This window comes from Neofelis nebulosa, chromosome 1, assembly GCF_028018385.1.
Source record: "Neofelis nebulosa isolate mNeoNeb1 chromosome 1, mNeoNeb1.pri, whole genome shotgun sequence".
In the NCBI taxonomy this organism is placed as follows: domain Eukaryota; kingdom Metazoa; phylum Chordata; class Mammalia; order Carnivora; family Felidae; genus Neofelis; species Neofelis nebulosa.
Genome location: NC_080782.1, coordinates 60,474,653 through 60,499,724, shown reverse-complemented (window position 1 = coordinate 60,499,724; position 25,072 = coordinate 60,474,653). Strand labels below are relative to the sequence as shown.

General features: G+C 42.4%; 1 protein-coding gene and 1 long non-coding RNA gene across 4 annotated transcripts in view; both read right to left on the bottom strand.

The window, feature by feature from the left end:
* DOCK2 (dedicator of cytokinesis 2) overlaps positions 1-12,292 on the bottom strand; it is a 417,694-nt gene extending 405,402 nt beyond the window's left edge. For all 3 annotated transcript variants that reach the window (XM_058723143.1, XM_058723150.1, XM_058723158.1), the window contains exon 1: positions 12,166-12,292. In XM_058723143.1, the coding sequence (XP_058579126.1) occupies positions 12,166-12,208 (43 nt within the window). In that variant the 5' untranslated portion in view covers positions 12,209-12,292. The remainder of the gene's footprint in view (positions 1-12,165) is intronic.
* Positions 12,293-17,854: 5,562 nt separating this feature from the next.
* LOC131507853 (uncharacterized) lies at positions 17,855-23,535 on the bottom strand. Its single transcript, XR_009259749.1, has 3 exons — positions 20,516-23,535; positions 18,472-20,458; positions 17,855-18,432 (listed from the first exon to the last, which is right to left on the bottom strand). It is a non-coding gene; the product is annotated as an uncharacterized LOC131507853 (long non-coding RNA).
* Between the last annotated feature and the right edge of the window lie 1,537 nt (positions 23,536-25,072).

Genomic DNA, 25,072 nt, shown 5'->3' with positions numbered 1-25,072 from the left:
GTGGGGTCGCTGTAGTTTGTGCAATGTTAGGAGGTAAGTACATGTTTCTCTTGGATTTATAGATGAGGAAACTGAGACACAAAGAGGGCAAACAACTTATCCACCTCATAACTTAGGTCAATTGACTGATCCAGAAGTCTGCTTTCTAACCACTGCACACACTGCTTGCCCACCAAAAAAAGGTAAACACTTATTGGGCATATATTATCTACCAAGCATATATGATTTTTGCAAAGATATTCATCTGAGCACCTACTGTGGGCTAGGTACTGTTCTGAGTCCTGGGGTTATAGTGACAGATAAGACAGATAAAATCCCTGGCATTCTACTAGTATCACTGCATTTAATCTTCACAGTAATCCTCCAAGCTATTATCTTCATGTAACATGTGAGAAGCTCAGAGATTAAGGAACTTGCCCATGACCACACAGCTAGAAAGTGGTAAAAAGTGGATTCAAGCCCAGATCAGAGTCCAAAGTTCTTGCTTCCCTTACCAGCCTATTTCTGATGTTACAATTTAGTGTGTGTGTGTATGTGTGTGTGTGTGTGTGTGTGTGTGTGTGTAGGTATATATTTACATATATGTATATATATACACACACAGTATATACTAGACTTGTTCATTTCCTGTTTTCTCCAGCCTCGGTGAGGGTGAAGATTGAGTCTGCCTTTTGACCACTGAATTCCCAGTGTTGTTCCCACAGTAGAATTCAATCAATATTTACAGAGCTTTAATAAATACTGTTGAACTGAAGGGATGCGAACATGAAGGGCAGGTATGCCCCTTCTTCTGGTTAAACTCTTTCATGAATTTCTTAAGATTACTTCAGGAGATGCTGATTCAGCTTAGCTGCCAATTTGATTGCAGCCAAGTGCTCTGTGATCTTTAGGGTGGACTTATACCTCACCTGGGGCCCTGCTCTTTGCTGACATGTTTGAAAGTAAAAGCTTCAGCAAATACCAAGTGTTAATAATAGAGTTTGGAAAAGTAGATACATAAGAGGAGCAAAAACAATAATGGAGAAAAATAATACAATTGCCTTGAGTTCACTTCTCTAGTCCCTGAGCTGGACTTTGGAGGGTCTCTAACCTAGGGGAGTACTCACCTACTGGCAGGCCCACTTTGAATTCACGTGAAACACACTCATTGTAAATGCACAAGCATTTTGCCTGAAGTCTCTGGGCAAGGTGTTGACAGGCTCAGCACCAAGGCAACATCCTGATGTTGCATCAGGGAGGGCAACTGCCATGACCCAGCAGAAGCTTCCAGCAGCAAGGCCAGAGCTCACATCCAGTGATGGTATTGAATAAGGTTTGAGAATCACAGCCAGAGGTAACCAAGGAGGAAGTAATCCTCCACTGACCAGGAGAAGACAGAGGAATTACAACCTCCACTGAGCTTTTCTGTGCAGTAAACACTATTCCAAGGGCTTTATCCATAGTCACCTACTTAATCCTCACCATAATTCTTGGGTACAATCATTGTCATCTCCATTTTACAGATGAGAAGACTGAGGTAGTGTAAGATCAAGTGAATAGTCCAGGACGACACAGCCAAGAAGAAGCCAAAGTGCCTATCACTGTACTCCGTTTAAAAAAAATTTTTTTTTAACATTTATTTATTTTTGAGAGACAAAGAGAGACAGAGCATGAGCAAGGGAGGGGCAGACAGAGAGGGAGACACAGAATGCAAAGCAGCTTCCAGGCTCCAAGATGTCAGCCCAGAGCCTGATATGGAGCTCGAACTCACAAACTGCGAGATCATGACCTGAGCCTAAGTCGGACGCTTAACCGACTGAGCCACCCAGGAGCCCCTGTACTCCATTTTTAGTAAGCCAAAGGGACATGCTCAGCTAACAAGAGAAAGGTGGGATTGCCATGAGTTCTCTAACTAAGGACAGTGATTCTCAACTAGGGACAGTTTTGCCCCCAATGGAACATTGTCAATGTCTGGAGACATTTTCAGTTGTCACAGTCTGGAGGGGTAAGAGGATGAGGTGAAGGAGCTTCGGCATCTAGCTGATAGAGGTCAGGGATGCTGCTAAACATCCTACAGTGCACGGAACAGCCCCATAACAAAGAAGAATCTGGCCCCAATGTCAATAGTGTCAAAGTTGTTAAGCACTACTCTAAAACATCATGATGGGATTCACTCTCCTTTCCAGGGCTGCTGTAGGTACACACACACACTCACACACACTCTCTCCTATATTAACACACTCACACACTAGAGTTGGAAGAATGGCTTTATGATGAAACCAAGGGCTGATTTCTTCAGCCCCTCACTTCCAGGGAAGGGAGTGTCTGACACTCTGCTGGATCCTGCAAGTTAGAAAAGTGAGAAGAGAGGGGATAGTTCCTGCTGTCCTGGAGCTTTTGTAAAATCTAATTGAAGAGACAAAATTAACCCAGAAAAAAACAAGAAACTCTTAAAAATAAAAGGCTAAGCTGTGGACAGCAGCTGTGGAGTCTCAGAGGACTCATGAAGAGAGGCCCCATGAAGGAGGTGAGACTGGAAGGAGAGGGAGGTGCAGAGGGAGGGCGAGGGGGAGAAATGGAGTGAGAGCCCCTGAGGAGGTAGGTGGAGAATAAAGGTGGTAAGGGCAGGGAGGAAGGGGGTGAGGCTTGGTGTGATGTGGACATAGTCCCAATGAGGGACAGCTGGACCATGTGAATAAAATCCCAGGGTGACTCTATTTGAGTTTGGGGACAGTGGCCAACTACAGGGGTCCATATGTTTGAGGAAGAGTTCAAGAATACTCCATTCATTGCTGTACTGCTCTCATAGAACCCAGCCTCCTGACAGGAAAGGGTTAGGGTTAAGGAGATGAAGGCAAGACGGGGCAACTCAGTCCATCCGAATCTTATGAGACCACCAGATAGTGAAAAGCCACCCATAACCCCACCCCTACCACTCATTCATCTACCCACTTATCTACCCACCTGCTCATCCATCCACCCACCTACCCACCCATCCATCCAATTAACAATTACTAATTGAGCACCTGCTCTGTGCCAGAGAAGAGCAAGAGTCATTGTCTTGATATCATGAGTTTACATTCTAGGGAAGAGCCAAATAATTCAACATGAACCTGCAATGAAATATGATGAAGGTGACGGAAGAGCTATGGTAGCATGAAGCAAAAGGTGCACCCGTGCCCAACCTGTGAAATGGAGACATTAGTACTAATAATGGTGTTGTTTGTTGCCTTGAACAAAAAGAAGAAAGAGAGATTACTACTGAATTGTAAGTTTCCTGAGGGCAGGGACTGTGATTTTATCAAAACCAGCTCAGGACCATCACTTAGCATAATACCCAATTTAGGACCATCACTTAACACAGGCTTACTGAATTTAATTGATATGAATAGGCAATAAAAACAGCTTTCTTCTCCTTCACAGCTCCCAAAACCAAAAATTTATACCTTGGGCAGAATGCCTTAGCTGTGTCTATTGTATTGGTTTACTAAACAGTTACTGAGTACTTTTACCGGGCTCTTACTTAACTCACTTTCATGGACGGGCCGTGATGAAATTGTAATGCAAAACGGCACACGTACAGATTTGCAAGAAGGAGGTTTACAGCGTCCACTGGATTCCTAAGGGGTCCCATGTTACAATAACAATTACTTTCTCTTATGTAGCATGTTCTTGCTAGTGCCTTATAGCTGGATGGACTCAAAGTTGACCCCAAAACAGAGCTCTGCCCTCAGACAATATGCTATCCAGTGGGCGAAGTGACATGTAGTTTGTTACATAACTAAAAGATGAAAACTGAGTACTTCAGTAAAACAGAAGAGGTTCCTCCAGGAATGAAGTGTAAGGAAACTGCCTGAAAGAGTTTGCATTTCAGTGAGACCCTGAAGGTCTCTGCTCCTCCATTTCCTTATCTGTGAAAGGATGATAAAAGTACCCATCTCACAGGGTGGTTAAATGTGGTAGCACAAGTGCCCTGTAAATGTACCATGTTGAAAAAAGGTGAGCAATGTTAGTATTTATGACACTGTGGATAACTCAGATCAACAGTTTAAGTAAGGAAGTCTCATATGCAATTCCATTCTCCCTGCTGCTCATACCAAAAACCTTGGAGTCACTCCTGATTCCTCTCTTTCTCTCATACCTAATTCCAGTCTATGAGGAAAATCCCATTTTCTCCACCTACAACACACACATCCAGAATCTAAGCGAATCTCACCTCCTCCACTGCTGCCTCCCTGGTGTGGGCCACCACCATCTCTTGCCTGGGTTATTGTAGTAGTTGCTGGACTGGCCTTCCTGATTCCTCATTTAATTCCCCTCTCTCCATCATAAAGCATCTAGAATAATCCTTTCCAAACAACTCAGAACATTCTGCAATTCTACTGAAACCCCTACAGTGTCCCACCTCCTTCCATTTAGAGTAAAAGCTGAAGTCATTGCAACATGTGCCAGGCACTACTCAATACAACCTCCCGTCAGAGAATTCATTTCCTACTCTTCTGCCTCTTGCTTATTCTCCTCCAGCCACAGGGACCTCCCACACATCAGAGAGGTACCCTCTTCACGACCTTTGCATTGAGTGTTGATTCTACCCAGAACATTCTTTCCTGAGACAACTCTCTACTGACACAACTAGTGAGGCAAGCAGCAAATTCCCACTTCCTTGGCAAATCCTATAGGTTCAGCTGGCACTATGTTTGTCCCTCTGCCAAAACCCAACATGCTGATCATGGTGTCTCAGCCCTGGCATTGCCACCACTCAATCCAGTCCAACAAATGACTGCTCAACATCTGTTCTATTCAGAATCTGTGTTGGATCTTGCATCTATGCAAGTCACAGTGTCTACCTGTCTCCTTCTACCATTTTAGTTTAGGCTTGGATTCACGGGATCATGTGTTGTCAGGTAAACTCTAAGTGCCCTGGAGTAATGTCTAGAAAGGGGTCTGGCAAAGTGAGAAATGAAGTCATATCCCCTTCCAACCCCAGCTTCTATGACTGTAGCTTTAAACTAGTGCAGAAGCTGACAGTGTCCTATTGAGGTCACAGGAGATGACTTTCTCCAAAGAGAACTAAAAACCAAGTAAGACTTAAGAGGCTTACAAACTCAGCCTTACTGTGTTTTAACTCACATCAATTAAATGAAGTAGGAAGATGGGAGAAAGTGCCTATTAAAGGGAACCTTTGTAGTGTCTCTACCCAGATTCCTCTGGATTTGGATGGTGATGAGCATTATCCTTTCCCATTTCCAGGACATTTGCTACAGAACACAGACTGTGGCACCCATGTGTAATTGACTATTAAAGACCTGTAAGCTTTAAAAAACAAGCAAACAAACAAACAAAAGTCCAAAGATCCAGAAATTATAATATTATGGTGACTACATTGCCTGCCTCAACATACAACAGCAATATAAGGATGTTGATCTCAGGAAGAAGCAGAGCTTAGTAAACAGTCTGTTAAGGTTCATTCAAATACAAACACTATGATTGGGAACAAGATAGCCACTAACTGATGAAGCTCTCACAAGCCTAGGGATTAGGACCATCTCTTTAGTGGACTCAAAGAGCAGACACTTCTGAACAATCCCAAATTGCTGATGCTTTAGCCAGTGGAAAGCCAGGCACCTAAGAATTGATGCTAGGATGGAATCAGATTTCCAATACATGTTGTTGTTGTTGTTGTTGTTTTTGTTGCACCAGACTAATTTCTAGGGACCAGTCCAAGATATAGTTGGCCTCCATAGCAAAGATACATGTACTAAGATCCCTCCAAGTGTTTCCTTTGGAATTCTTTCCTCCATTGTTCCTCAGAGGCCTTCTCAGACCCTTCTCTCCAATATTCTCATTCACGGAACAAACTCTTTTCTTACACTGGCACATATAATGTAATTATATGTTTATTGATTTTTCCATAAAGTCCTTTTTTTTTTTTTTTATCTCTCCCACTAGACTATAAGCTCCAACACTGTAGGAACCATATTGGTCTAATTCTAGTAATTTCCTTGTCTAGCATAGGGCCTGGCACATAAGAAATCCCCAATAAATATTTAAGAAATAATGAAGAATGGGGGCGCCTGGGTGGCGCAGTCGGTTAAGCGTCCGACTTCAGCCAGGTCACGATCTCGCGGTCCGTGAGTTCGAGCCCCGCGTCAGGCTCTGGGCTGATGGCTCGGAGCGTGGAGCCTGTTTCCGATTCTGTGTCTCCCTCTCTCTCTGCCCCTCCCCCGTTCATGCTATGTCTCTCTCTGTCCCAAAAATAAATAAAAAAACGTTGAAAAAAAATTAAAAAAAAAAGAAATAATGAAGAATGAATGAGTAAATGACTGAACAAGTTAATGAGTGAAAAATGCTCTCTATCCCTCCTCCTTGATTATTACCTTGGCAAATGTGAGTCCATCTATTCAGATCTCCTCTCTCAGACCTTTGAACAAATAAATATGGATAAAAGATTCAGTAGACACTTGAATTGCAAAGTCATGCAGAGTTGGGGTGGGTGACATGTTGGGGCCACTATTATGATGTTATCAGAATATCAAAGTTATGAATGAGTGATGGAATTAGAAGGAGTTGGTGAGGAGAGAGAAGAGAATAGTGCTGATGTGTTAAGAGAAGCTGGGTTGCCACAAGAAGGGGGACAGAGGTTTCCAGGGTGGTCGCAGTTCAGACCCTTCTAGACACCTGCCTCTCATGTTTCCTGGATTTCTTTTTTATTTCCCCTGATCCTTAAAATATACCTACCCCCTCCTCACATACACATAAATACTGCACAACTTTTAATTGAACCAGTCTGAATGGATTTTGTTCCTTTAATAAGAGCCTGTGCTGCACGAGATTCAAGTGCCCACTGCCCACTCCAAATCTGTCCATTTTGGCATGGAGCAGCTCTGTCTAGGGTCCTGCACTGCAACAGCATCACAGGCATTCCTGTATGTGGGGGTGGTCTCAGATTCATCCATATTCCCCAATCAAGACATGGAAAAAGACCCTTTTCCTACTTTTGCAGAGCCTAGTATGGTTTGCATTGTGCCCCTCCCACAAACAAAAGATGTGTTAGAGTCCTACGCCCCAGTACATCAATGTGTGATCTTATTTGGATAGAGTCTTTACAAAGGTAATCAAGTGAAAATGAGGTCATTAGGGTGGGCCCTAACCCAATAAGGAGTGGTGTCCTTATTAAAAGGAAAATTTGGAGAAAGACACATACACAGGGAGAACACTGTATGGAGATGGAAGTAGAGATCAGGATGATGCCTCTACAAGGCAAGGAGCACCAAAGATTGCCAGCAAACCACTAGAAGCTAGGGAGGGGCATAGAACAGATCCTCCCAAACAGCCCTTAGAAGGCACTACCAATGCTCCCCAACACTGCCAGCAAGTACTCAACCATAACCAGAGACAGCCTGCATATAGAAGAGGTTTCTAGGCATCACTGAAGCCCCCCGCACCAATTCCCCCCCTCACTCTCTGTCTGAAAAGCCTGACCTGTCCCTAAATGTCATACCACAGACAATGGGTCATCCCTTCTGGACTCAATTGTTATCCATGCCTAGTCCCACAAATTTGTTTGTTGAAGCCTTAATCCCCAGGACCTCAGAATGTAACCATATTTGGGGATAAGTTCTTTAAGTACATGATTAAATAAAAAATGAGGCTGTTAGTGTGAAGTCCTAATCCCATATAACTGGCATCCTTCTAAGAGGAAGAGACACTAGGGGTGAGTGTGCACAGAGATGACTGCGTGAGGACAAAGCCATGAGACGGCAGGTGTCTGCAAGCCAATGCCTCAGGAGAAACCAATCTACCGGCACCTTGGCCTTAGACTTCCAGCCTCCAGAACTGTGAGAAAACAAATTTCTATTTTTTAAGCCACCCAGTCTGTGGTACTTTCTTATGGCTGCCTTAAACAAACTAACATAAAAATCCCCCAAATCCTTCTTCCCCTTCTTCCTTAGAAATGGCACTAATTTTCAGCGGGGTGCATGGCTGCCTGCATTACAGACTACATTTCCTAGCTTCCCTCCTCAGTCACGTGATTAGGCTTTAGCTAATAGGAAACAAGAGGAAGTGTTAAGTGGGCCCTCAGGTAGGTGTCCTTAAAGAGAAAGGTCATGTCCTTCTGCTTCCCTTCATCCTTCTTTCTGGCTGGAAGGGGGACTTGACAACTGGAGCTTGAGCAACCAGCTCAGTTCAGGAGGCAGCAGCCTCATGCTGAGGAAGCAGCATAGTAGACCATGACCCCCTCTTCATGGACCATTTCTGGGCTTTCTATTTGAGGGAGAAATATACTTCTAGTTTGGGTAAGCCACTGTTTAGAGGCATTCTATCACCCAGTCACACTTATTCTTAACTGATACTGTTATACTCTTTCCTCCTCTCCCTTTTCTCCTTCTAGGAGGAAGCTCTCATCACTGAGACTCAGGCAGAGAGGATTAACACAGTAAAGGTGAAAAGGAAATGTTATTATAAGTAGACTCTTGCAGGGTTAACTAATCAGGCAGTTAACAGGTAAAAGGTCACTTACTTCTGTTCTTGTATTCCTACATCCAATCTCCGCCCTTCTCACAATTAATTATATTAAATTCTTACGGGTGGCGTGCCTGCTCAAAACTTCCATTGTACACAAAACGAAGTCCAAACTTACAAGGTTGGTGTTCAAAGCCCTTCACAATCTGGCTGCAACTTACCTCTCCAAAGTTTTTTGTTTTGTTTTGTTTCCCATTATAAACATCTACTAAAACCAAAGCAGAATATTTATTGTTTGATCCAAATGCCACATACATTCCAACATCTTGTCTTTTTCTATGACGTCCCCCTTCCCAGATTCCATCCTAGTGTGGTGCAAAGGGACTGTAAAGTCAATTGAATTTAAGGCCACGCCCAAGTGCTTCCAAATTATATGAACTCTGGGCCTTGATTTCTTGATGTATAACATGAAGATAATGCCTCACATAAATGTTCTGGAGCCAAAGATATTGCACGAGAATAGGTCTTATAAACCACAAAATATTATACTCTTGGAAGGCATAACTGTCCTGAATCTGACACTACTCTGTGTTTCTCTTGGCTCCAGAGCCATTAGGTAACCCCCTTGACCTTAGCAGCTAACTTTCATTGAGCCAACCACATTACTAATGCTTTTCCTGCATTACCCCATCCAATCCTCACAACAATCCCCCAAGACTGACATTATTCATCATTACCCCCCATTCTATTGATGAGGAAACAGGCCCATATTTGAAATCAGTTCTGACTTCACAGCCACAGCTTCTAACGTTACATATATCTCCCCCAAGGACAGAGTCTGTGCCTTTTCTTACTTCAGAGTCACACTGTTTTGTCCTTGGAAACACCTATCCCGCCTCTGGAACTCTCTGGAATCCTAATGATCACATGTTTCCTTCCTTTCCCAAGGAAGGAAAAATAATCTGACTATAGATCTATATGAAGGGTCAACTGGCTGCCTACCAGACAATAAGATGAGCAAGAAGCCAGTAGTTCTGATGATGAAGGAGCCTCATGTAAAGCCAGCCCCGAGACAAATAGACACCAGCAATCCTTGAGAATTAAGGCAGAAAAAGACTGGCTAATGTTACCAGCAATGTTTGGTTTCCTGACAAGGAAACCAAATAGGAAAGCAAAGCTCAGATTCTCCTTGTGTTTTAGGCCTGGCTGGGACTCTGGAGATATTTCAAGAACCCCCTAATCCTTCATATGTTTCTCTTTTCTTCTTCAAAGCCCCCATACTCATTATCTCAAATGCTCTTCATAAAAGAACACCTTGAAATCAAAAAATATTAATTACTTAACTTGCAATGAGAAAACGAGAGCATAGATCTGCCTGCATATAGTGATGGTGTTGGAACTAGAATCCAGACTCCTTACTGTAGGTTTCTGTTCTTTCTGTTCCATGACTCCAGTCCCCCATTTCATCATAACCTAAACTTTGCCTTTTCCTTCCATCTACCCAGGGTCTAAGAAAGAGGGCTGGAGGTTACCTTCCTTAGTCCAGCATTCATTTGCAGAGAAAAGAGATTCTTTTGATGAGCAGGCACCTACCAAGTGCTCTCTGGCTCCCTAGAGGGTCATAGACCTTCTGGCCCCCCAATGAAATAGAATTTTCACAAGTAGGCATGAAAAATGTCAGCTATACTATCAGATCAAGAAGCCTCTGAGCTTAGGGCCTAACAGAGTTCCCAATCTCTGAGCACATAGGTGGGATTTTCCTCTTCTAGAGAGTGTGGGAACCCCACTCCATCCTGTAACTCTATCCCATCCTGTGATGTCATGTCCTCAACTAAACCTCCATGCAGAGGACAAAGTCTAAGAATAATAATTGATAACATTTAGTGAGGATTGATTTGTACAATTGTCATTCTAGGGACCTTATGTGGATGAATTCGTTTAATCCTACAATAACCCTGGGAAGCAGGTATTATTATTATCCCCATCATACAGACAAGGAAACTGAGGCCTGGAGAGAGTAAGTAACTTGTCTGAGTCACAGGGTTGGGAAGCGTCAGAAGCTGGAATCCAAGAACAAGCAGTCTAGCACCAGAGCCCATGATCCTCACACCTTAGCACAGGGCCTTCACAGCAGGAATGCACTGCAGCCCTTGGGATGGAGGCTGGGACTCTTCCATATCACTCAATCTCCCCCATTAACTGCCCTGCTTACCCTAGACCACCAATACTGTCTCTTGTCTGCTGCCCAGGCACCTTCGCCCTTCTGTCCACCCAAACTTCCTCCACACTGGCTGCAGCATGAATCTGCTCATGCCTCTTCCCTGCTCAGAAGCCCTCTTTGGTTCCCCACTGCCAAAGTAGAAAGAGTCTCAACTTCTTAGCCTGGCACTTATAGCCTTCCAAAATGTGGCTCCAGCTTACTCTGAGCATAATCATTCCCTTCAGGTGAAAGGCAAACCTCTCTTCTTTCCCAGATATCCCCTCCAGGTCTAGCTTTCATCTCCTACACTACATTGGCCTCTCCACCTACAATGGTCTGCCCTATTTAACAGTCCCCATCTTAACTTGAGAAAAATTTCAGCCTAATACCCCCAGCTAGAGGGGCCAAAGTTAGAGAAGCTTTGAGGTTAAACATGGTCCTTTTGGGGTTTAGTTCAAACTTCCCATTTTACAGATGAAGAAACTGAGCCCCTCAAGGGTATAGATTATTATTTGTTGTCTGGATGGGGACCATTAGTCTTAAAACACTCCATGGTGCCTAGAGCCCATTAAGTGAGCAGATAAATGTTGAACTCTCCAGGGCAGTATTTCTCCAACAGTGGCCTTGGGACTACCCATAGTAATAGCACCCCCCCCCCCCCCGATCCTCCAACCTCTGACCTATTCAATCCTCATCTCTGAGGGTGGTGTCTGCCATACTGCGGTTTTCAAATTCACACTTGAGTTTGAAAACCACAGTGAGTCTATGGAGGTTGCACCACGGGTGCCACTTAGTAGAATGAGTCCCAGTACCTGAAGCCTCCCTTCCCCCAGCTACCACTTCCGCCCCTGAGCTTGAGGCAGAGGCTTCTGGGAGCTTAGATGGCTGAAGCTGATGAAGCTGGCTTCTTGGATATCCCCAGATAACCTGGCAGAGAAGCCTTTCTCCCCATAGGCTCTCCAGGGCTGAGTGAAGGACTCCGCCCTCCAATACCACCCCACAAGCTAGTATAGCCCTCTGGACCTTCTACCAAATCAGGGGTCATCTGACCCAGAAGGAACAGGCAGGAGAAGCAGACAGATGGGTGTCACTGGGCCAGGCAAGGCCGGGCCAGGGGAGAGAACGAGCGCTCCTTTATGAGGCCCGCTCTCTACATGGGGCAATGGAGTCCACTCATTGAAACACTGCGAGTCTGGCACACAGAGCCAGGTTGACAGGCACTGGGCTGGACTGCTTCTAAGAGATGCACCAGCACTGGGGAGAGGCAGGGGGCTGCGCGCCGGGCGGGAAAGGGCACGGGCTAGGCGAAGCCCACAGGGCGGGGTGCCCTCCTTCCTCTCCCTCTGCCTCCTCTTCCTCACCCAGCTGGCCCCGCAGCAGGCTGAGGAAGCCACTGTGCCCTCAGACCTTGGGTCAGCGCTCCCGGCCCGCGCCCATGCCGCCGCCTCCCGCAGCATCTTTCTGCGTGCGGTTCTCTGGCCAACTGCCCTTCCCCCAGCTGGGGACCCCGTGCCCGCACCTACCCACGCCGTGCCGCTCCTTGTCAGTTTTGCGCCAGGGGGCCATGGCTGGGCCAGGGGGGCTGCGGGCGCCTCGCGTCGTTCTGTGGGGAAGCAGCCAGGCTAGGCGCTCCGCCGGGCCCCACTTCCTTCCTCTTTTCAAACTCCCTCTCAGGGCCCGCCCTCCTCTCCCCGGGGCGCCCGCTCCTCCTCCCTCCCATTGGGCTGGGGCGCATTAGGAGGCCAGGAGGTCCGCTCCAACCTGCTCTTCGCTAGGCAAGTGGGCAGAAGCCAAGCAGGTACTTGGGGCCCCCCAGGCCACCACCACAAGGTCAGGAAGTTCCCAGACAACTGAGCCTAGTGATTGAACCGAACTCCCTTCCCTGGCTCCGGAGCAGGAGCTTTGGTATCTGATGTGAATTCAAATCCACACTCTTTTGCTTATCAGCACAAGATGGGATATGCCTACTTTATAGGATTGTTGTGTGGATTAGAGGAGATAATGTACACAGCAGATGACACATTATGGTAAATATATACCTACAGAGGAGGTCATTTGTGGTTTTTATCCTGTTGGTGCCACGGACTCATAGAAAATCTGATAAAAGCCCAGAATACTCTCCTGTAAAGCTTGGGATTTACCAACAATGCCAGAAGGTAAGGGTGCTCTGAAAGCCAGCAACAGGGCCCCCAGGAAAAGAGTCCTAGAGGTAAGCTAATAAAGACATTTCTTGGAAAAATCTCATTTTTGCTCTGGGAACAGATTCTATCAAGAAACAAAGAAATAAGGGAGCCTGGATGCCTCAGTCCGTTAGGCCTCTGACTTCAGCTCAGGTCATGATCTTGTGGGTCCCTGAGTTGGAGCCCCACAATGGTCTCTGTGCTGACAGCCTGGAGCCTGCTTCAGATTCTGTGCCTCCGTCGCTTTCTGCCCCTCCCCCACTTGCACTCTGTGTTTCTCTCAAAAATAAACATTTTTAAAAAGTGTTTTTATTAAAAAAAAGTCGCTTTGACCCACAGTAATAAGACTGAATTAGTCTTCCCAAATTTTCTTTATTCATAACTCTCACTACCCTTTCTGCCTTAAAAAGTCAATTAGATTAGGCAATAATATCACAGCTGACAGGCAGCTATGGCACAGTATTAATTTCATTTTATATAAAATTATTTCCTTTTTCAGGCACCTGGGTGGCTCAGTCGGTCAAGCATCTGACTGCAGCTCAGATCATATTCTCACCGCTTATGAGTTCGAGCCCCACATTAGGCTCTGTGCTGGCAGCTCAGATCCTGGAGCCTGCTTCAAGTTCTGTGTGTGTGTCTCTCTCTGCCCCTCCCCTGCTTGTGCTCTCTCTCTCAAAAATAAATAAACATTAAAAATAAAATAAAATAATTTCCCTTTTGGTTTTCTAGCAGCACAGTTTAGGTGGTATGTTTTGTAGTGAGCAGTTGAATCAGTCAGGATTCCACCAGAGAAACAGAACCAGTAGGATAAGTATATAAATATAAAGAAATGTAATGTAATGTAAATATAAAGAAATTGGCTTATGTGAATGTGGGGCTGGTTTGGCACATCTCAAATCCATAGGGCAGGCCATCAGGAAGTGCAGGCTAAAAATTTTCAGGCAGGAGCTGCTGTCCACAGATGGAATTTCTTCTTTTTCAAGGAAAGCTCATTTAAGGCCTCTCAACTGATTGGACCAGGCCTTCTCAGACTATTGAGGACAGTCTCCTTCACTTAAAGTCAACTGATTGTAGATGTTAATTACATCTACAAAAGGCTTCCACAGCAACACCTAGATTGGTGCTTGATTGAATAATAAGGTCTGTACTCTCACCAAGTTAACTCATAAAACTAATCATCTCAGCAGTATGACAAATCAGACTGTACATCAGAGGTTGGTGGACTTTTTCTGTAAAAGGATCAGATAGTAAATATTTCAGTCTTTGCAGGCCAATAAGCAAAATCGAGGGTATTATGTAAGTACTTATATAACAAGAGGGAAAACAAATTTCCACATTTTTTATTGATAAAATTCTAAATTTGATATTACTAATTGAGTATATTCTTTTGTGAGTAGGTCTAATAATGAGAAAAATAAATTATGGGGGAAGATCACATTTTACTTCATTGGAGTTAAAAATTAGCATTCCCTTTAATCAAAACAGATTGCAAATATTCATGTTAATGCTGATCTGTAATAAAATTTTACAGGTTTCATCTTTGAAAATGTCTTTTCCCACAGGTGGTATGTAGTGAAGCATTAATCTTACCCAGTAAGAGTTCTGATATTTGTCCTCAGCTACTAGGAAGTGATCTTAGGCCCTTGGAATGTCATGGTTTGCTTGGGAAACTTCGATCACACTGAACAGTCTAAAAATGTGATTTAGGGAAGGGGCTGACCATGCCAAAAAGACAAAATGTGATATGGGCCACATGGTATCAGTTGACCTGGAGGTTGATCAATATTGTGGGCAATCAATCAATCATGCCTATGTGATAGAGCTCTAATTCTACTCTATGTACTTCTTCCCTAGACTATGAAATCTGTATCCTTTCCCAGTAATAAATGGTAAGTGAGCATAATAGCTTTCGGTAAGTTCTGTGAGTCCTTCTAATGAATTATTGACCCCGAAGGTGGTTTGGGAAATACCCCAAACTTGCAACTGGTGTTGAAAGTGAGGGTAATCTTGTGTGGAGTGAGTGCCCTCTAAACTTTGTAGTTGGCTTCGTCTCACAGTTGGTTAAAACTCTCAAAGGAAGGTACTGACAAATACTGATTATCAATCCATGAGCATAAGATTTTATTAAACATTTTCACTGCTTGGAAGGCATCTATAGAATTTTATTAAATTTTCCTTTTAGCATGTCATTATATTGCAGATTAATCACTTCCAGTTGAAGGTTATATGGAAGCTCCTCAATTGCTCAGATAAGTGGATTTTGAAATTTAAAAGTTTCTTTTGTACTTGTATTGAGGTCTGAAAAACATTGTTAGAACTATAGTTTGAGCTGGGAAAATATGTTCACTGAAAATTTGTGTAGTAATGGAAATCTCATTTTTTGTTTTAAGTTTTGACAGCATAGGAAGTTTTTAAAGCAGCTTGACATTACTTGTGATTTCATCAAAATGACTTTACTACTCTGTATATAATTGTTGTTTTGTTTTAAATTTTGGTTGAATCCATTAAGAATCATTATGACATCAGGGGCACCTAGGTGGCTCAATTGGTTGAATCCAACTTTGGCTCAGGTCATGATCTAGTGGTTTGTGAGTTCGAGCCCCATATCGGGCTCTGTGCTGACAGCTTGGAGCCTGGAGCCTGCTTCAGATTCTATGTCTCCCTCTCTCTCTGCTCCTCCCCTGCTCATGCTCTGTCTCTCTCTGTCTCAAAAATAAATAAGCATTAAAAAAAAATGTTTTTAAAAAGAATCATTATGACATCTGAAGAAACGGCTAATTTCCAAAGCCATCCAGTGTTCAATAGTAGTGATTGAAGACTGTTCTCTTTAAGAAAAATGTCAGTCTCGACCCTGAGCTCAAAGTCACAGGGGACTTATAACTGTTAACCGATCAGCAGTATGAGTTGGTAAGGCAGGTCAGGATATTCAGCTTCTGTTTTTGACAAAAGTTCACAAAACAGATAATGGTTAAGTCCAGAAAAGCTAATGAAATTCACCTTTGACACAATTGGTTCAATAACACATGATAGATTCAAATACTTTCTACAAAGTACCTTCTGATGACTATTGTAATAAATTAGCATAGGCTATGTAAATTGTAAATTCATCCAAAAAGCCATTCTGTGCTCCACACATATTTTCACCACCAAGAGTTGTAACACATCTTAGCAGATTCCACTTCAGTTTGTACTGAATTAGTGTTTCCTCATTTTCTTTGAAAATATTTTTGCCTATAGTTTTTCTACATGGACTATTCATAGAAGCTAATTCATCATTCACTTCAAACTCAGCATGAACTCATCAAATAACACCTGAGCTGTATTGGCAGCAGCTTTTAACTTATCAAGAGCCAAAGAAAATCACTAGGAATCATTTGCCTTGTTTTTAAATTGATTATTGGGGCGCCTGGGTGGCGCAGCCGGTTAAGCGTCCGACTTCAGCCAGGTCACGATCTCACGGTCCGTGAGTTGGAGCCCCGCGTCAGGCTCTGGGCTGATGGCTCGGAGCCTGGAGCCTGTTTCCGATTCTGTGTCTCCCTCTCTCTCTGCCCCTCCCCCGTTCATGCTTTGTCTCTCTCTGTCCCAAAAAAAAAAAAAAAAGTTGAAAAAAAATAAATTGATTATTGATGTTGCTCCCAATGTCCTCAGCTTTTCAGGCAACCACTGTTATCAGAAGGCTAATGGTCTTAAACTACTTCATTTTCAAAGACACATGTAAGATGTGTCTTTACTGGTGTGATAATAAATGAACCACTTAGAAATGCACATCAGTTGTTCATTTTCATGTTTTATTTTCATGAAGAAATTATGGTATGATGACATTCTGTTTTAAATTTTCCAATTTTTCTGGCCATTGCTTTCTTGTGGTTGAGTGTTGTGATGAATACTTACTCTGTTATAACTGTATTCTTTTAGCACAGTTGTGTCACTGCATAGTAAACACACTGCTTTCCTGTCTAATTCAATAACAAAATAACTCACACTCCACCGTGTCTTAACACCATGACATTTGGATCCCACTACTCTTCCCTTCTCTTCCTTCTCCTTCTGAAATGATGGCTATTGTACTGGTCATTAAAATAAAATAAAATAAAATAAAATAAAATAAAATAAAATAAAATATTGCTCTACAGAAATACACATGGCACTTGAAACACTTTGGAGTTATAACCACATACTTGAGATTTGTAGGTTGCTGAACACTACTGCAAAGCAATGAGAGCACCATAAATCTTTGTCACAAGTTCTCACCTTTGCCATCATAACATGAAAGCTCCTATTGATGTTATGTAAATGAGTGGACAAGACTGTGTTCCAATAAAACTTTATTCATTTATGGACAATGAAATTTGCATTTCATATAATTTTCACATCATGAAATATTCTTCTTCTTATTTCTTTGCAACTATTTAAAAATATAAAAACTATTCTTAGTTCATGCTCCATATAAAAACAGCTGGTGAGCCAGAATTTCGCCAATGAACCATAGTTAGTCACCTCTTGCCATACACAATTCTATCATCTTCATAAACCCATATCCAGGTGTTTTAAAAGACACCTATTTTTTCACCTTAGGTTTCTGATATATACACAGAGAAGTCCACATCAGCAGTATGATAAAGTACTTGGTGGGGGGATAAGAGTAGGTGCTAATGTCAGAAGGTAAATAAGGTTGAGATCTGAGGAAGACTAAAGCTTGTGACACAACCTAAAGTATGGGTCTTTCTTTCTTTTCTTTCTTTCTCTTTCTCTCTTTCTTTCTTTCTTTCTTTCTTTCTTTCTTTCTTTCTTTCTTTCTTTCTTTCTTTCTTTCTTTCTTTCTTTCTTTCTTTCTTTCTTTCTTTCTTTCTTTCTTTCTTTCTTTCTTTCTTTCTTTCTTTCTTTCTTTCTTTCTTTCTTTCTTTCTTTCTTTCTTTCTTTCTTATAATGTTAACATATTGAAAGAGTTGAAAAATTGCTTGTAGTCCAGAGAGATGACATTTGGGAAGTTATCTTTTTTTTTTTTTTTGGGGGGGGGGGAAGTTATCTTGACCAAAGATTAATTAACTTCTTAAAGGAGTGTTTTTTAATACAGAAGTCTTTAAACATCATACTGATTAGGATATGGCTTTTGTATTTCTGAAATATAGGCTTTTTATTATAGTTACTGATTATATGGCATCATGAAAAATTTTGGCAAGTGAGACTGATGGTCAAATGTAAAAACCTGACTAAAACCACTTAAAGAATTTACAATTATCTTGATCACATAATTTTATTAAACACGCTCTGGCTATTTATCAAAGCCACAAACCTGGTTATTAGGTGGTGCACTATTCATGACTATAATTTCACAGACTGAGATATGAACAAGGACTTCTCTGGCCAAGACCCTCCTGAAGTCCAGATCCATGTGTCCAACTTCTTCCTGGACTTCCTGTCCCCACCCCACTTTTACATCTCCTTTTCCAAAACCAAGCTCATCATCATAGCCACATCCCGGACCCGTCCCTCTTTTGATGGTTTCTATCCTATGTAACAGGTAAAGTGACCAGACACTACTCCAACAGATATGCTAGAATCCCAACTCTATCAGTCACCTAACTGTGTAGTTTGAAGCAAATTACTTAACTTTTCTAAGGCTATTTCCTGAAGAAAAAAATTGCTAACATTTATTGAGTACTTACTGCATGCCAGTCCCATATTTAACATTCTACGTGCATTATATTTAGTCCACAAAGTAATCCTATGAAGTAGGTACCATTATTATCTCATTTTGCTAATAAGTATTCAGAGACCAGAGGGATGAGACCCCTTTTATAGCCACCAACCACTATGACTCCCTATGAGCAGTATCATTACTTTCTCTTTCACTCAGGTCAGAAACTTGACTCATCTTAATCTCCCTTTTACTCCATATGATCATATCAAAAACAGCTCTTGGATCTGCCCTCTCCTCCACACTGCTACCTTGTCAAGATTCTCATTTGAAACTTGGACTCAAGCTCCCTGCCTCAAGTCTTGCCTCCTTCCAATCTCTTCATCACGTTACTTCCAGGACACTTTGCCCAAGCAATTGTGGTCTCCTCAAAGTCTTGAACCACACTAAAAAAGATAAACAAAGCAGGCTTGTGGTAATGTGGGAGATTTTACTACCTTTGTAAAATCAAGACATTGCACAGAAAAGTGCCATGCAAAGCTTCAAGTGAAGGTCAAAGAAATCCATCTGGAACTATGTTTAGGCAAATTGTAGAAATGTCTTTCCACAAGGCACAGCAGAAGGGGAAGTTTTTAATGTCTATTTTTCTCAGAATCATAGATTTAGGTCTCTATTTTGCTACATTTCACTAGTATGGCTCTAATGACTATTAAATATTGAAATATTCCCATGTTAAGTTGCTAAAAAGCCACTGTTCCAAGCCCCTGAAGTGGCCTCCTTCTATTCCTTTCCTTGGGAAGTCCTCAGTGGGTACCACTGGGGTCACTGGTGCCTGCCAGCTTGTCCCCTATAGATCACAGGGGTGGGGCCTCTTCCCTGTGTGTCTCCCTAGTTCTCAGCCAGAGTGCATCTGGACCCAGGATAGGGAGGTAGCACTGGAATGTCAATTGGTAAATGCTGGGAGTCTTCTGGCCCATCCACTGGTGTCTTTCATGTGGCTGCCTTTGGGAACTTCAGCCTCCAGGGTATTATTCAATATTTTTACCATCATCTCTTCTTGTGTTACTCATGGCAAATAGCTTCTATGAGCATGTTCTGATCAGTTCAAACAATCTGGAGTGAAAACTTACACTACCCAACTTTCATTTACCAGAGTAAATCCTAGGTCCCTATCAGGACCAGAAAGAAAGACTCTAGGTAAGAAGGATAAGCATACTCAAAAGTAATTAGCTACACTAAAGGAAGCAGCAATTGCAAACATGAAGATTTTATGTGATAAGGAGGCACTCAAATAATTCTGCCACAAGGCAACAGTGAAGTCTCTAGAAGTGAATGTGGGAGTGGGGGTTGGAGATGAGGGAGGATCAGAAGCTTTCCTGCTTAACAGGATCCAGTTTATTTCATTAAATGTAAATAGCCTCAAACCTTACTGCTAATTAACACTCCACAGGCTGCCTGGGAATCTGTCCAAACTGCAAAGCTAAGATGTCAAAGCCCTAGTTAATGTCCCTCAGTGCATCCTCCATACCCTTTAGGACAGTAGTGAAACTCCTAAGTAGAACATCATCCAGGGCCCTCATGATCAGATTCTAGCTCTCCTTACAGCTTCATTTCCTGCCTCCTCTGCACTGCCCGTTCCTCCACCACCACCTCTCCCTCCCTGTACCACACACACACGCACACAGTCCACTCTCCACCACACGACACCATAGAACAGAGGTAGTGTCTTACCACATGTAGTATTTGAAGTGTCCCCACAGTGCCACAAGTTCTCACATCTCTGTATGCTCTTGTCTTTCCCCCAACAATAACACCCCTTCGTCTCTAGGCTAACCTGTTATGAGAAGACTTCCTCAGTAACACCCTCCCCACCTCCCAGCTCCTCCTCCAGCCACAGCCAGACAACCCTCCTGGGCACCCACAGCAGCCCATGCTCACTGCTATCCTTACTCCTTAGCTGCCTATTCTGTCCAGAAGCTCTGGGCAAAGCTGCCAAGGCTCATATTGTGCATACAGGGACATCAATACTCTGTTCCCTGTTCATGTCTGACTGACACCGACTGGTTGCTCATCTAGAGACAACTACTTTCAAGAGTTCCAGTGCCAACAGCCCAAGTGCCAAATCTGGAGGGTGGCCTATTTGTTGAATAAGCTCATTTGGTTCTCAGTGTTTAATGAAAATTAAATATTACCAAGAACTAACAATCAAGGGATTTCACCTAAACTTCTAGATTTTGAGTTTTTCTCGGAATAAATATGAAAATCTAGCAACTTGGGTTTGCACTTCCACAAAGCCAAAATCATCCAGAGCAAAGTCCCCAGAGCACATTGTCTTACCAACCGTGGTTCTCAGCACCCTCTTTTCCCCATCCAGTACCGAGGCCAGGTCTCCACCACCATTTGTCATTAGATTTACATTATTGATTTTCTTAATAAAGACAAAAATGATAAACTATTTGAGCTCATATTCTATCAGAAGTGGGAAAACAAGAGAGACTGAGAGGATAGGTTTCAGGAAACATGGGAGAAGGGGTATAGGTTTTGAGATGTGAAGAACAGTTCTAGATGGAGGTCTATGTCCAAAGAGTCCTTAAGTTGCCATAACCCAGTTTACTTCACTCACTTAAGGTGCCTGCTTAGTCCCTATAGACATTTGAGTTATGACTCTTGGTAGGTGTGCTGGAAATGAGGTGATAGCAAACCAATACAATCAGGTTCTCTCATTTCTTAAGTATAAATGTAGGTGTTCCTAAGGAAAGCAAATCGCTAGAGCCAAGAGTATCTCTTGAACAATGTCAATCTTGCAGAAATCAAAACCAGATCAGGTATATGGCTTAACAGGAGACAAGAGATTCCTCATAAACTCTTGTGTTCTGGCAATAAGTCTCCAACAATTTGGGTGTGACTCATCCCCAAGAAGTCCAGTGTACACTTGCACACCATGTTGTAATTGTTGACCTACTTGCCCTCCACCCATCCCTAGAGGTTGAGAGTTCCTTTACTCCACAAAAATCTATTGACAGTCCCTTATGTGAAGTACTATGATAGGCACTGAGGATACACCTTGGTGAACAACACAGACAAAATTCCTGCTCTTACAGATCTCATAGCCTAGCAGGGACGGCAGAAAACCAACAAGTACACCATAAGGTTTAATAAAGAAAATAAAACATAGAAATGATACAAAAAATGTCTTGTGGGTCTGGAAAAGGGAAGAGTCAGGGAAGAACTCCATGATGAAGTAATATTTAAGAAGTGATATTTGGGAAAAGAATATTCTAGGGAGAATTAACTGCAAATATAAAAGTCCTAAAGGGAGAACAAACTTGGAGCATTCAAAAAACCAAAAAAAAAAAAAAAAAAAAGGTGGGGGGCAGTGTTAAGGGAATGCAGTGACTGTGTGGTAGGAAATGAGTTTGGAAATTAGGTAGGAACCAGATCATGGAGGGCCTTGAAGGCCATGGTAAAAAGTTTGAAGTTTAATCTAACACTGGGAAGGGAGAAAGAGACAAGCAAGCAGCCCTGTACCATCAGGAGCTGGCCTGGCACTCAGTCTATGGTGTTGTTCCCACTGAAGATCAACAATTTCTCAAAAAATTAACATCAGATGATCTATGGCCATGATGGATAAAAAAAACAAAACTACTCTGTAATCATGACTAAACACAGAAAAAATATGAACATTGTATAAACCAGAAAATGACCAAACATGTCCCTATCATGGCTAATATGAGTGGCTAATGCTTTTTTTTTTTTTAATCAATTTCAGCTTTAGCCTTATTCTAATCTTCATCCTTCTAGGTGAGATTTATTAATACATCTAATAATAGAATTAACCCTGCTTCCTTCAACACTACCCAAAATCACCAACACAAGCCCAAATCCTATAATAGAGTCCCTTGTAACACCTATGGCTCCCTACAGCATACAGTTACAAGCACTTTAGGTGTGTTGCTGGTGGTATTTTGATAGACAGCATTGCCAAATGTCACTGGAGGATTTTAAGTAGGAGGTGATATAACTTTTTTTAAAATCATTTTCATTGTGAAAAATAACAACAAGCCCTCTAGGTAAAGAATAGAAGAACAAGATGAGTGTGAGGCTGTTTAAGCAGTCAGGGAAAAATGATGGTAGGTTGGACCAAAGTGGTGCAACAAAACAGCCAAATTCAAGATATATTTCAGAGATGCTGTCAGTAGAACTTGCCTGTGGAGTGGATGGATATATAAAGTAGGAAACCAAAGTCAGAGATCCAAAATAAAATGAGCTCAAATAAGATAAAAGCCTATCTCTTTTTCACATAAAGTCCTGGTTATGGCATTGCAGCTCTGTGAAATCATCAGGGGTACGGTCTCCTTGTTTCTTGCTCTTCCACTATCCTTAAGGTTTACAAACACTAAGTGCAGGATCCAAGATGGCTCATTACTACATTCCCATTCCAGCCAACAGGAAGGGAGACAGGGATAGAAGAGGGCATGGCTGAGAAGTATCACTCATCACTTTTGCTCATATTCCTCTGGCCAGGATTTGGTCCTGTGGCCACACCTACTTCAAAGAAGTTTGGGAAATATACACTTTACCTGGGTGGCCATATGTTCAACCAAATGGTCTGTTTCTATGAGAGAAAACAGTTATTGAAGAAAGACAAATCCTGGTTGGATTTAGTTAAGGAGGGAATATAACATAAAAGGATAGAAGCAGTGAATATAATCAACTCTTTTGAAGAGTTTTATTAGAATGGAGGACAGATAAATGGGGTAGCAGCCGGCTGGAGACCACAAAATCAAGAAGTTTAGAGAGGTGTGGTGACAGTGAATATGAATCTTTCAAATCTCCTGTGAAGAACATAATTGCCTATGGTCCAAGGTGCTGTTATGAAATCCTTTCCTCCTCATTCATACCAAGACTATATGTCCCATGGCCTACTCAAGGCAGTAACTAGGGGTGGCAGAGAGATAAAGGTATGTATGTTCCTGCATGACACAGGAATTCTCTGACCAGTAACTTTGGCCTGAGGACTCAACCTTGGCATTGCTAAAACTTTCTTAGAATTGCAATGCAACCTAAGACCTTCATCTGTCCCTCCTTCCCTCCCTCCCTCCCTTCTTTCTTTCCTTCCTTCCTTTCCTCCCTCCTTTCCCTCTCCTTCACAGAGCTCAAATCTGCATCATGATCTGATCAGCTCTCCCAATCTTCTTCCCATTTTCCCTCACTAGTGTCTGAGAGAAATGTCTCAATACATTGTTTACACATCTATTTCTGTCTTGGAATCTGCTTCTTGGAAGACCTGAACTGATGCAAGACTTGATTTCAGAGCATGTTTGTAGCCTGATGAGAATGATCCAGGCATGAGGGGAAAAAGGGAACATGGTTAAGAGAGAGGGAATCTTTACAGGTGACCAGTCCTTGAGTATATGAGATGGGATGGGATGCATGTCTTTAGATGGGGGTATCCAGAGTCACTCATTCTAAAAGGAAGGAAGGCAGAAGACATGGTGAAGATCCAGACTTATAAGTAAAGGTGATAGAAGGAAACAACAGTTGTTCTTTTCAGAGAGGTAGTTGTTTCAGCATACAATAAGAGGTGGGTGAAAGCTGGATTCTAGAGCCAGCCTAACTAGGTTCAAAGGAAAACTCATTCCAGTACCAGCTGTGTTACTTAGTCCCTCAGTTTCCTCATCTTTAAAATAGAGATGTTTTGCAGCGTCAACTTCAGAGAGTTGAGAGGACTAAATGAGTTAATACTTGCAAGCATGTAGAACATTCATATTTAGCATATAAACATGCAACAAATGTTAACTATTTTCTCAGTAAAGTATGACGTCATCAGCTGAAATTAAGGAAGGAAAGAAGGTACAGAAAGAGAAGTGAAAGTCATCTTGGAGAATCAGAAAATGAGTGCCCGCTGGTCAAAAGGTTGAAGTGAGAGAGCCAAGATGATTGGATTTCTTCTGCCACATTCATCTATTTAGGCACAGATAAACTTGTGACTCTCTACTCTGGCTGCTATTAGAATCACCTGGACAGCTTTTAAAACTTATTAATGTCTCAGGTCCTCCTCTATCCCCCAGATTCTGATTAAACTGGTCTGAGATGAGAGTTCAATAGACTTTCAAAAATTCTAACGTGTCACCAGAGCAGAGAAACACTGGAGTAAGGGGAAGAGCTCACTCAGTTATACTAAGTTGGGTTTAACTGAAGTTTGGAGGTCTTTCCAGGGGAATTCAGAGGAGAGATCAAGGGAGGGGTTAATTATGGATAATAGAATATAAGTTAGCTAAGGAAAAAAATGAAGACTTTCATGATGGACAGTAGAATAATGGTAGAGTGAAGGATTTGGTGTTTCCACTGGAGTAGAATTGTTGACATGGGAAGGACTTTGAGAGCAGAAATATCTCACGATCATATATATCTTTATCCCAAGTGCCAAATACATAGTAAGCCCTCAAATGTTTTAACACAACACAATTCAAGTAATTGAAGTATACCATGAGAATTATTCTTTTATTTTTTAAGTTCATTTATTTTTGAGAGAGAGTGAGAGACAGCGAGCAAGCAAGCATGAGCAAGGGAGGGAGACAGTCCCACTGACAGTGCAGAGCCCAACGCAGG